The sequence below is a fragment of the Enoplosus armatus genome, chromosome 1 (assembly GCF_043641665.1).
Source record: "Enoplosus armatus isolate fEnoArm2 chromosome 1, fEnoArm2.hap1, whole genome shotgun sequence".
NCBI lineage: Eukaryota > Metazoa > Chordata > Actinopteri > Centrarchiformes > Enoplosidae > Enoplosus > Enoplosus armatus.
Window position 1 is genome coordinate 24,511,145 of NC_092180.1, and position 13,586 is coordinate 24,524,730.

The 13,586-nt window shown below is 40.4% G+C and overlaps 1 protein-coding gene across 1 annotated transcript in view; it reads right to left on the reverse strand.

The window, feature by feature from the left end:
* Nucleotides 1-13,586, reverse strand: part of LOC139288397 (collagen and calcium-binding EGF domain-containing protein 1-like) — a 30,235-nt gene that overhangs the window by 15,050 nt on the left and 1,599 nt on the right. Inside the window, exon 2 of the mRNA XM_070909680.1 lies at nt 13,059-13,139. Coding sequence (XP_070765781.1) covers nt 13,059-13,139 — 81 coding nt within the window. The remainder of the gene's footprint in view (nt 1-13,058; nt 13,140-13,586) is intronic.

Genomic DNA, 13,586 nt, shown 5'->3' on the forward strand with positions numbered 1-13,586 from the left:
CAATGCCGTTCCAGTCTGCTATCAATTGGCCGTGATTTGTTTTGCTGAGGTATTAACAGTGACAGCGCAGCCATAAAAGGGCTGAAAAGAGCTAATCTAGAGCAGATTGTACACAAAACAGAGGGGGAAAAAACAGCCATTGTGCTTGTCCAGAGGGCCGTTCAGGTGCGCACTAATCAGAAAAAGATGGAAGATGGTGACTGGAGTTTTTTGGGAGGTCCGACTCTGGTCTACAGCTCTACGAAGACAATTATACCTCCATTAAACACAGGAAGCGTAACTCGCAGGCCTCGTAAAGGTTTTCTCAGAGAAAATGAAGACATAGGACAGCGTTAAGTGCTTCTCAGTGTAATGAAATGACAAAACTCAAGAGCAGTATAGCTTCGCTGAAAGAATCTTGTGTCAACTCCAAGTGTGAGAAAAATGAACAGGTTACTGTTCCCACAGCTTGGGGTTTGTTGATCACCATCCAAAGTATACAGAGAGCAAACGCCAAAGGGAGAAAAGAGAGTGATAGTTTGAATAGGATGCCCCCGTGGACCTGCATGCAGAGCAAACAACCCGTAAGTGGATCGTGTTCAGCTGAATGTGTTAGTCGACTATTTGTGTCCACTTGGCGAGAGCAGAGATTTCACCAAGCATTGGAACGTTTTTGAGCTCACAAGCTTGAAGCAAAAAAAATGTACTTTATCGCCTGCGTTAATGATGAGGACTGAGCTGAAGACAGAGCTGTCAGCGCTTCACTAAAGTCCTCTGTATGATAAACAGTAGACTGTTGGTGGAGGGAATTTACTCACCAGAGCACATACACACATGCAATATGTATATACCATATATGCACACACACATGTTCACGGTTTATCAAATGTTGTTCCACTCAATACCACCAGACATCTACAGAGTCAGACTGGGATACTCAACTTGCTTTGCCCGGGGGCCACTTCAGCAGGATGACACGAGGCCGGGGGCCAGTTAATAAACAAACATTAATATCATTTCTTCCAGAAAGCCTTTCTAACAAGTGGTTAACGTTGTGAAACGGTCGCAGTTTGGTTAAGTTTAGGCACCAAAACTACTCGGTTAGGTTTAGGAAAAGATCATGGTTTGGGTTAAAATAATAAGTCATCGATGACTTTTGGTTTCACACAGGACACCAACAGCGGTCTCCTGGTTCCTGGTGAAAGTTCCTGGCTTTCTGTCGGGAAGGAAAACTTTTGTGCACTGAGCAAAAACAAGCAAAAAGGATGATTTCATTGATGTGCACCTGTGCACACACACACACACACACACACACACAGAGACACACATAAAAGTATCAAATGTAGTGTCCAGACGTCTACAAAGTATAACACACACGTGCACCCATGCACAAACATATTCACACACTACTCATAAACATAACACACACACACACTGATGCAGGCATCTGGTCCTTGTTACCTGTTTCAGAACAAAATCAAATCACCTCCTTCCATTTGTCAGCCAGGGCTTTCCTGCTGTTTGACATAACTGGCTTTAGCGCCTAATCTCACAGTTTACTGTTTGCCCATGTTTGTATTGATCCTATTACTGGAGGACATGCCACTGGGGCTGCTGCTGGAAGTGTGGGAGTTATATCATTATTGAGCGATGATAACATGTACAAACACCACATTCTTTAGAAAGGAAGACGAAAAAAACAGACGCACATTTTCAATTCAAGTGAGAAAAACTAGAACTAACATCATCCGTGCAGTAGGGTGTTTTTTTCAGCGACAGCAGCAACATAATGGCTTGTTTTATGGCTTGTAAGAGGGGGACCTCTGACTGCAGATCCCAGCAGGCCCTGAACGTTCAGCCCTGCAGTGTATAGTATGTGCCACACACCAACATATGGACACATGTGGACACACACACGCACACACACACACGCCTGCTTTCTCTTCACTTGCTATAGAAAGCAGCCATCTGTCTTTACAACCAGACACAGATGAATAGCAATTCAATGATGTGATACATTCTGCCTGTTTCTCTCGCTGTGTCTGTCTGTCGGACACAGAGACACTGTCAGTTTGCAGTCCATTTCATTGACATACATGTTAGCTAACCCGTATGGTAAAGCACTTCCATACAACTGAACAAAAATAAAGTTAGCACCTAGGCTTTTTGTCTTTTTACTCATTTGACCAACTGACAAAAGATTGTTAATCTTGACTAATGTTATTAGTGCTAGCGTTAGCTTGCATAGGCTGCTCTCCATGTGCCTTCAGAACTCATTAGGAAGGATCTGACTTTCAGAACTCTGTTTTGTCAGTGTCTGACTCTGTTTGTGTTCATTCTGTGAAACACATGATGTTCCAACTAGCTGCTGACAGAAAAAATCAAGCAAGACAAGAGCAAAAACTTTTTCTTCCACAAAGATGTTTGACATGCCACAGTGGGAAAAGCATAGGTGTAAATAATAAAATTAATGATGGATGAATTTCCTCTGCTTCAGTTTCAGAATCCTGTTATTGTTATTATTATAACTGCCATGCCATAACAACAAAAGTAATGATAATAATAGTGATCATAATAATGATAATAATAATACAAATAGCTGTTACTGTGCATGCTAGCTTACTCTAATACTGTCATGACTTACTGGACACTGGTGCTGTGTCCCAATTTCACTGTGTGTGTGTGTGTGTGTGTGTGTGTATGTGTGTGTGTATATATATATATATATATATATATATATATATATATATATATATATATATACATACATACATACCCTTTGCCATTGTTTATTTTCTGTAGCCTAGAGTGCCCTCAAAGAATTCCCACAATGGAATGAAAAAAATAGTGTCCATTACTTGTACACTACTTTCTACTAACAATCCCACAATGCAATGCTCCACATTAACCACATAACCCTCTCCAAATGTATCAGTGATAAACACGCCAGTCAAATAGACATTTTGCACTGTGGGCAGTTTGATGTGTTATAGCAGGAAAAGCACAGGTGTAAATAATAATACAACAGATGGCTCCACTCCATTAAAGTGTCTTGGTAAACCTTGACAGCGAGCCAGTATGCACAATACCAGGGAACTTGAACTGAATACTTAGATTGAATGCAGCCATAATGTTATTACCAACACCTGTGTTTCTCCTGCTATGACAAGTCAAAATGGCTGCTGTGAAAAAAGTCAACTCAAACATACTTCTGTATTTATAAAACGACTGATGTTTCTGGCTCAAAGAGAAAAACAAAGGAGGGGAGGGGAATGAGGAATAGAAGACAGATAAACACACGAGGCAGAGTGAAGGTGAGTCACAGATGGAGTGAGAGGAAGTACAAACTGAGAGACAGGGAGAAAAAGATACAGACAAAAAAGGAAGAAAGATGGGCAGGATGGATGGAGGTGTAAGAGGATGACAGGAAAGAGAGATAAAAAAAAAGAGAAAAAAAGAGACAGTGAGGGTAATGGATGCAAAAAAAACAAGAATGGGAGGAAAGAATTTGAGAGGAAATGCAAGAGGGAGCGTAAAGTGAATGTAATGTTGATGAACGTCTGATTCACTGACTTCTTGCTCTTTTTAAAGACCTTTTACGTGGTTTTCCAGGCAAATCCCCCGCCGAGGAGAGCGCTCCGCCTGCCAGGGTGCAGCTTTATTTCGCTTGGATCGCAAAAATCCCTCCACTTCCAAATCCCCCCTCTCCTTTACTATACTTTCTTTCCTTTTCTACACTTTGCCACCTTCCTGTAGTTCTCCCTGCTGTGCACGTTTTGTATGCTTTTTTGTATTATTAAGATCACTACGCTGGAAACAACCTTTTAATAATTAAATATATGCTTAATGATGATGTTGAGAAACTGGATTTGGGTTTTTTTCACAGAGCATCAAGCCCAAACTGGGCAGTGAAAAGTGTTTTGGGGATCAGGACTGTGTTAAGAGTGTTCTTCTGTCGTCCATCTCTCCTCCTGTTTCCCCAGTTCCTGCAGGTTTTCTGCATTTCAAGTGTCAGAGTACTATCCAAGAAACATGCTTCAGCTTTTCCATTTATGACTGAAGGGCATGGTATCATTGTTGATTAGCTGGAATAACTGTTGACTGCATGAAAGTCACCATGATGTTAGAGAGTGAAGAACCGCTCACAGCAGCATACATTATGTTTTTCCTCGTTTACTGGGGACGCTGTGTCTCTCATGTGGCTTTCACATCTTTATCTGCCTTGTTTACTTCGTATGTGTCTCGTTAGTCTCATGTCAGTGTTTGGTTAGCTGAATAACTCATTACCTCAGCTTATTTTATATCTAATCTGCTTTGCTGTTGCTCTTTTCTGGACTGCTTGTGGTAATTTTGTTTATGTTCTCTACTCTGACTGGAAGTCCTGCTTTCAATTGGCCTGTTTTTGGAAGGTGTTTTTTCGTCACACTCTCTGACAACTGGGGTTTCACAAGGACGTGTATGTGTGTGATTTTGTGTTTATGGGATGGGTTAGTAGCTTTGAAAGTATGTGCAATGACTAGGGTTGGTTGAAATTGAGAAGTTTGGACTTATTTTGTACAACTGACATTACATTTTTTTATTATTACAGAGAGAGTAAAGTACCAAAAAAGAATTCCAGGTATTGGTATTGGTTCAAATATGAACTCTACCCTACCCTAGCAATGACCATGCAGGACCTAGAGTTGAGGTGAGAGCAGAGTCTAATGTCGTAAATCGAGAGGGAAACAAAGGAGGTGAGAGGAAGCTTAAGACTCTGAGATAATGCTATTTTATCTTAAGTCCTGCATTGAAGGTGTCAAGGAGCAAAGTTTACATACACTCACACATGCATCACGTACAAAATACACCATAAAACCTTGGATCTCAGTCACCAGCTGTCAGTATGTTAATCAATCATCCCGGCAAGTCAATCAGTCAGTCAGCAAATTGGTCCGTCAGTTACACGTTCAATCTTCAGGATATCCTTCAGCAGTAAGCAGACTCTGTGTCTCCCATCTCAGTGTTATTTCAGAGGTTTAACTGCTGAAACTTTACACATCCTCATCTCTCAGAGGGACCATGACACCAGAGATGCTCCCCTGTGGCCTCATCCTACCCCCATCTAAGGACACCACGGTCCAAATCAACAGGACACAAGTAGAGGCTGCTGGTGCTCCGATAAAAGAGCATATCAAGACAGACTACAGTGTTTCCTGTCATACTTATAAATATATAAATATATCTATAAATGATCAGACATTTTTGACAAGAACAGGATACACTTTTCAAAACTAACCTTGCTGAACTTCTCTGGTTAACAACCGTCAAAGTTCTTTAATTATTAATTCATTGCGCACACTTCAAAACAACACTTAGCATGTACGAAACTTGCTGTTTATGTCATTTGACCTGACCTCAACCCCAGCGTTAATACTCAGGCTACTAGACGAAGGCCTGGCTTCTGTCTCTCCAGAGCAAAACAGAGAATCTGAGTCCAACAAGAAAAAGAGAAGCCGTAGAGTGGAGACGGAGTCCAGGCCATGAGTCGGGTTTCGTTAATGAACACTTTAAATGTTTCTGGGTGACACACAGGGCAACCATGGGTGGGGGGTTTATCCTTGGACTTGGTGCTTGAGAATCTGTACCTCTTACAGACCACTATAGAGTTTCCATACATGTTAACAAGGTCTTTAACATTTCCACCTTGTCCTTTCTGACCAAAAAAAAAAAAAAGAAAACAGAAGAAATATGCAGAAGTTTTGTTTGGCAGGATGTTCAAAGTATGCTATAAACATACACTGTGGCATGACCTTCAAAACCACCAGTATCCACTCTCCACTCTTTCGTGACAGGCCTTCATGTCCGACATGATCTGGCATGGCCTGTATAAGGAGCAATGGCTAGCTCTTAACTAAAGAGTAGAGGTCAGCAAACAAATAGCTAACCTTCAATAACCCTATTAAGGAAGTCATTCAGATTGCATGAAACACAAAGCAAAGTCTAAAGCTGTGGACCACTAACTCAACCCAAAAAAGACACTGTTAGGCACTGTGGTTCACTTAGTGGAACAAGCAAATCCCAACAAAAGAGCCAACAACAATGTTCACCGACTACAAGCTACCAAGTACAAATTTGAAGCTCATGTGGTCTTTACAAAGTCATGGCTTCATATTTCTGGGTCTGTCACGGACAAAACAAGTTTGCATTGGAAAGACTTTACCAGCTTCAGATGCTGATATGGTATCATATGTGGGTGAAACACATAATCTATATATACCCGTAAAGTACAGGTGTCAATGAAACAAACAATTTTGAGGTCCCCACAATCCAAATCATGAGTACAGGTGACACACCTGGCCAAACTGACTGAATGTTAAAGTCGGTTGTAGAACTATAGATGACTGAACAAGACTAAGCGTCTACAGCCAAGCTAGGAGCTCTAGCTTTGAGTTCAATGCTAACGTCAGCATGCTAACAATGACAATGCTAACATACTGATGTTTAGCAAGTATCACAAACCATGTTCAAAATCTTAGTTTAGCACGTTAGCTTGCTAACATTCCCTTTTCAGCACTAAACACAAAGTACAGCTGAGACTGGTGGGAATGTTATTAGTTGTCCTATAGTTGTGGAGATATTTCACTCAAAACCACAAATTTCAACCTCATGGTGGTGCAAAAGGAAAAGTCAATGGATCACAAAAGCCAGTAGGTTTCCAAAAAAAAGGTTTTGGACCAACTGATGTACCAACCAACAGAAAGATGACCATTGCCATCCCAAAATCTCAAAAGAATTGGATGTAAATTGCAGCATTTTCTTTTTTCTTCTTTTTTTTTAAATTTTGCGAAGCTGACACCAAATAACTACAGGAACTTGGTAGTAGAGCTTGTTAGGGGTGATACACAGTCTGGGAGAGAAGGTTTGCCTGATAAGACACTTTAGTTGCAGAGAAAGTTGGATTATTCTGATTGGATTGTGGTTTCCTCTGCCTTGGCTTGTAAAAATAGTTCTGAACTAGATTGCTTCATGTGGGAAAAATTGCAAACATTTGTTGCATAAGTACTAAAGGGATTGGGTAAAATTTGAAATCTTGAAAATAAAACAGCGATTAGTTAATTGTGCTTTAATTCCTGGAGGGATCGAAAAAGGTTTTAAACCACACAGCTACATAATCATAAAAAACTTTCACCCACTTTCAATCAGTAAACACAGGGAACTTGGAACTTGGACGGAACAATACTTTAATATAATGAATTTTCAGGATACATGTGTATCATTTTAAAGGGTGGAAATCACAAGAATACACTCATCCAAACTGTATTTTGGCAACAGAGAGGAAGAAACAGAATGTAGCTACAGTATATCTGATGTGGACACAATCCACGTATGAGACGCATGTGAACGCCAGCTGTAAAGAGGCCTTCCTGCCTTCTGACCAACAGTCATCACGCAATCATATGTTCACACAGGCAAACCCTACAAGATGGTATAATGAGTCAAGACAGGAAGCGGTTGTGGTTAAAATCTAAGGTTTACTTAAACTAAACCTGTCATTATTAAGGTCTGCATTATGTCTTTGACCAGTGAAGCTCTTTTGTATAGTTGGCATACATATAGTAGGCTCAAAAGATCAGAAACAGGTACATAATGTCAACAATGAAGAGCCCTATGTCTAGTGATGCTGGTAAAGATGTAGTCAGGTGATCAAGCACAGCTGTATTTGTGTATTGTATGTGTGGAAAGTGAGTACTTCATCTATAACAGATGAATAGTGAATTTGAAAGCAAAAATGTGTGAAATGGGCCAACAGTGTAATGATATCAGAGACCCCCGCAAAGACGCTTCAGAGGCGAATATTCTGCCAAAATGACCAAATCTTGTGTGACTCAGCCTTGAGATATTCCTGCAGGCAAAGTCAAGAAACACTGATTGTAACCTTTTCTTTCTTTTTTTCTAACCCTGATTTTTCTCTCTCTCAAATACAGCTTGTGCTGCACTGTTCATAGGACCACATCTGCACTCACTGCGGGTATATGCTTGTGGAGGAAAGTAAAACGGGAGAAGTGGGAAGAATGTGTACACATCCTAAATCAATAAACGTCTTCACTTGGTTAAATCCTCTCACTTAAGAAGAGAAAGAGATGCACTTTAAAAATGTGAGGAAAGAGGAATCGAGGAAACGGATGGTCGATGGCCTACGTTCCTTGGGGAATGAAAAGTGCTAAAATGTAGTGTAACAGTAGTACAAATAGAGAAGGGTCACAAAGTCTGCAAACGTGCTCAGTTGTGTCTGTTATACAGCAATATCTATCTTGACGATACAGGAAACTGTTCATTATGTATGTTGTCTTGCTATCAGCTTTTAGAAACGCCACCAACTGCTGTAAATTGCTTCTATGTTGTTTCTTTATCTACATTTCATTATCTTTATTCCAGACGCAGGCTTTTCAGCCTGCTTGGCTCTTTTTGTCGCAGAGAAAAACAGGTCCAAATAGGGAACAAGATTCTAAAACAAGTAGCCTGTAGTCTGCCAGTGTTAACTAACATTAGCCACCATAAGCTACAGGTCACACCAGATCAAGTATAAGGCTATAGCTGCAAAACCTCTGAGTGAACTGAAATGAGTAAGGGTGCGTTTAGTGCTTATGAAGTAAACTTTGCATTTGTAAGAGAATGAACATGCTATTTGTTCTTTGAAAAGTTACATAGTCTCCCTTTAAAAACAATTAATTATCAAAATTAGATACATTCTTCTGGCCATCAACAAAAAAAATTGATAATTTTCCCTATAAATCCCTTACTTCTTTAAATCTTTTGGTTATTTTATGCACGCTTGCTGTCCAATCCAGCTCATTGATCAGGACTTATTATTTTCAGTTAAGGTTGATTCCAGCGCTAACATTTGAGCTACAACATTGGCTATACATGCTGACCTCAGACCAACATTAAAGTCCCTCTCATGCCACCCCACACATACTCAAATGGCATTTAGTATTGATGTGTGACCTGTACACTGAAAATTCAAACGTGACTTATCCTGGCAGTGGTGAAGTACTGAACACTTGGGGTACTGCTGATCTCAATGAGTTCTGCTGTTTGGTGACTCATTCAGGTGCTGGAAACCAGCACGTTTGTTTTGCCCATTTCTCATTTCTGTTTCACCAACAATATAAAACGTCAAAGTGTATTCTGCAGAAATGGAATCAGTAAAAGGTTAACTTCCTCTAAACGCCAGCAGAAATTATTCAGGGACCCTGATCTCTGTGAGATGATAATGTAACACAAGATGATCACTGCTTATGAACTTATAGGATACTATGGAATACAAGGCTACAATGATCCCACTGAGAGAGATGGGTCATTGTAGCAACAAAAGTAGCACAAAGTATGGAAACAATAAAAAACAATCATGTTTCCATGACATCTATCATCATCCCTTACTTAATCTAAGTAAGAGCCTCACATACTGTAGCATGATATTATGGGTTTTATCGACTGCAGTAATGAGCCCTGCTGATTATTTAAACCAGAACAACATGCCAATCAAGTGAAAGGATGGTTTATAGTTTAGCGGATCAGTCCTGTCTGAGTTGGACTCCACAGCTGAGAGTGTTTAGAGAGAGAGGCTTCAAAAAGCAGCAGAAAATTATCTCTCATCATTATAAACCTGCTCCAACAGCCAGCACAGACAATACAGAGACAATTCATTCAGACTCATACATAAACATGCAAGCTCACACACACACTCACTGAGAATCATGGGTATGAACCATGTATATTTGGCTTGGCATGGCTGAAATCTGACCTCCAGCGAAGACAGAATAAGAGCCCGAAATGGCCAGAACAATAGAAATGTAGAAATCGATCTGATTCACCCTCATCGCTGTGAAAACCACAGTGGAGGAGGAGGAGGAGACCTGCGGCTGGCAAGGTCTTTGTTTAGATGGTGAGAGCAGTGAGGTTTTACTTCTGCACAACACCACAGAGCCCTCTGAGACAGAGACATTACATTTACATTTTTGGCATTTAGCAAACAGTCCACAGCAACACACTGACTGAGTGCAGCTGAAGAAGACGACGGCAAGACCAAGAAGATCAGCTACGTTTAAAGAAACCAAGTGGAAGAAGTGGAAAGAGTCAGAGTCCTAGTGCGCTGACAACAGTTTGGACAAACTAAATAAATCATCACAAGAAATTGTTCAATATTTCTTAAACATCAAAGGATACTTCTCATAAAATCTCACGTCTTGTGTTGAGTACTAACATAATTTAAGTACCATAATTTGCTTCACTGTTTTGATAGCAACTAAGCCCACTCTCTTTGGGAAGGTGTGAATTTTTCCAAGTGATTAACATGTCATCTTCAATCAGAACTCTAGAAATATCACTTTTTCCCTGAATATTTGAATATGAGAGAGGAGTGCCAGGTGAAGAAATAAGAGAAGAAAAACAGAAATTATTGGAAAATGTCCAACCTGTCTTGACACAACAGAGCTGTGGGTAGAGATTAGACTGTCAGACTGACCAGGTCTGGGTCAAATACAGTTTAAAAACTTAAATTGTCCAATCAAAGCTTGGCAACAGTAACAAGGCACGGTAGGCCTGTCAAGCTTGGGATTTCTCCACATGTGTGCAGTCATCACAGTAGTAAAAACAATACTCAACATAATTAGTTTAGTGCCTTTTTAATATCCCCTTTTCAAAACCAAAAACACAAGAGCAAAAGTGCAAGAAATTTATTAAACAGCGTGTTTATCTGCTCTAAAACCAAAATGCAATTGTTAGCATGTCCAGCTACTGTAACTGCCTTACTAACTATGGTGGAAATACTGTTTAGTATTTCCCCACTATGTGGATGCGGGCCATAAGTTCAGATTTTATGCTAACGTTAGCTCTCTAACATTGTCCTGCCCTTTATTGGATTTGGGGAAGTCTTCAGCAACTTCAGAAACCCCTGCCAATGTTATCCGAGATAGTGCTATGTTTGCACTTAACACACTGGTAAGTCCTTAAGGTAAGCAGCCAAACAGGGTTATACTGTATTACAAAGTAAAAATGACCAACTAATACAAGAACAATGTTCTTTACAGACAGTCAGTTGTATGCTGAGTTATCTGGAGAACGTCACTGAGTAAAACCCAGAACCTCCACAAATCTGGAACATGGACGGTAAAAAAACAGATCACTAAACCTACTTTGTAAAACTGGCCTCAGACCTAAAGTAAGACGTAAACATCTGTCCAGACATACTTATACTTTCAGTCTGTCTTAAGAGATGGAAATATGTATGGCTACTTCATCAGCCCTGTCTGGACAACACACTGCTCTCACTGAAACTGAATTGAAAGTAATATTTATGTACAGACACAATGGATCAATCCGGTCTCCCCTGAAGTTATGTGCAAAATCAATTTGATCCAGGTCTGAGCTGAGCTGCCTTGAGAAACATGGCAAGGAAACTACAACCTCATCTAATCCACCTCCTCCAGCACCACACATCTCTTGTATAGCCAGAAATTAAACACGACGCAGAGCCTGTTACAGTCTAACCTTGACAGTAAACAGATCAGATGGTCTGGCCTCACACCAGACCTGGTGCCTCATTTATTAAAGGATCTTCTTACGCCAACAACCAAATCCAAGCCAAAGTTTGGCTCCAGAAGAAAGTTATCTAAACTTCAAAATGATTGATTTTCTCCTGTTGTGTATGATGTATCATGAGCTCAAAGTCTTACAACCTTCCATAACGTCTACATTGAATTCATTTATTTCTTTCAACCTATGTTTCAAGGTGCTCATATGATATGATATCAAAGGATATTTTCATGAGTTAGACCCCAGGAGACTATGTAATAGAAAAGGAAGAGCAAGAAAGGAACCAGTTTCATCAAGAAATATTTCTTACCTTTCAAAAACTGCCCAATAATCCTCTTATATCATCTTTGTGTATTTGCCTTTGTTTAAATTACAAAAGAACACTTCTCTATTCACTAATGATTCAATAGTTCAACCAAATTTGGTGTTGGTAATCATTATAAGGAGTCTGTAATCCCTGGCTTCCTCTGAATGGATACAGTGCAATAAAAATAACCCTGTCAGACTACTTCTACATTTTAGGTTATGATGCAGGCCTAACTCCCTGAGGGGGATGCCTTCCCTAAATGTTTTAGCTCTGGACTCAAGCTGAGAGACAGAAAGTTCAAGTTCTGTTTTACTGTCCCAGAGCGAGGCTGGTGGAATTCAGTTCAGTGCAGATGCAATCTCAGAACCAATCAGCTATCGTCTGACGACCATTTAACCTCTGGAGGCAACGGCCAATGTTTCAGGGCTCCTGGTGGAGCCAGCTGATATCCAGATAATGGATATCCAGGCCAAGACTTCCTCTTGCTTACGCCGGTCATTGTTTACAGTCCGATTAGAGACTTGAGACATGAGAAACGGATTACATTATTATATTATTATAAACAGATATCTGCATATGAATGCGAAAACGTCGTCAGATGATAGCCGATGGGTTCCTAGATTGCATTTTGGTCTTTTGCTCTCCACACGGACTGTTGACCTGCATGTACCAAAGCCCGCTCAAACGTGATTGGTCAATACTACTCAGGCGCTTCTGATAATCTTGTCTCTTGCCTACAGATTCCACATTCATATGCAGATATCTGTTTATAGAGATAAGTGCAGTACAAGTAAACATTTGTCATCTTGACTTCTTTAAGGGTAACTGCTGATGGCTGACAAATTACAACACTTTTGCAAACTGCATCTTCAGTGAAGATCATCATTCAGTCTCTGAGTGATGATCTTCAGGAAATTGTTTCTCTCCCAAGTGGATATATGGTTTCCAAAAGGGGATATACTGTGTGGAGTTCTGGAAATGACACAGCAGGGTGGTTTAGTGGTTACAGAAACTGTTCCATAACCCCAGAAAGTTTCAGGTTCAATCCTCCCTACAGGCATCAGCAGCCGCTTGTCCTGTCAGTGTCCTTGAGCAAATCACTGTTCTGGGAAAGACAGTCAGCTGAATACCAAAATATATAGAATAATGTACAGTAACTCCCTGTTGTTTCACTCAGTGGCTCAGACTCGAGTCTTACCTGAAACAAGTGCTGTTCTTCCCCCCAGCTCTGACACAGGGATACTCCACGGTCAAGATCTTATTATCTGGACACTCCGTTCTGAGAAAAGAAAGACACACAGTTCTATACATAGTCATGAAACACGGAGAGAGAGATGGGGAATGGCATGCAACCAAGGTCCAGGACTGGACGTAAACAGAGGATGTTGCGGTTCATGGTCAGCGCCTTAACCCTTAGGCCACCAGGGCTCCCCCATGTTTGTAGTTTTAAATAGTTACACCTGGTAGCTGTCCAGTGCAGCAAGGGGCTAAACATCAACAGTACTTTGACATGAACTGCTAAAATGCCACTTTTTTTCTTTTTTGTGTATTATACCGTTTTATACATACTACTACTAGATCCCGACCGATAGTTTTGAGGTCGATATCGACATCGATGTTTTAGAGATTCAAAAAGTCGAAAATAGTCAGTCGACTGAAAAATAATCGGCAACTATTCTGATTTAATGTTCAAGCAATTGTTTTGGGAGAAAAGTTTGCAAACTTT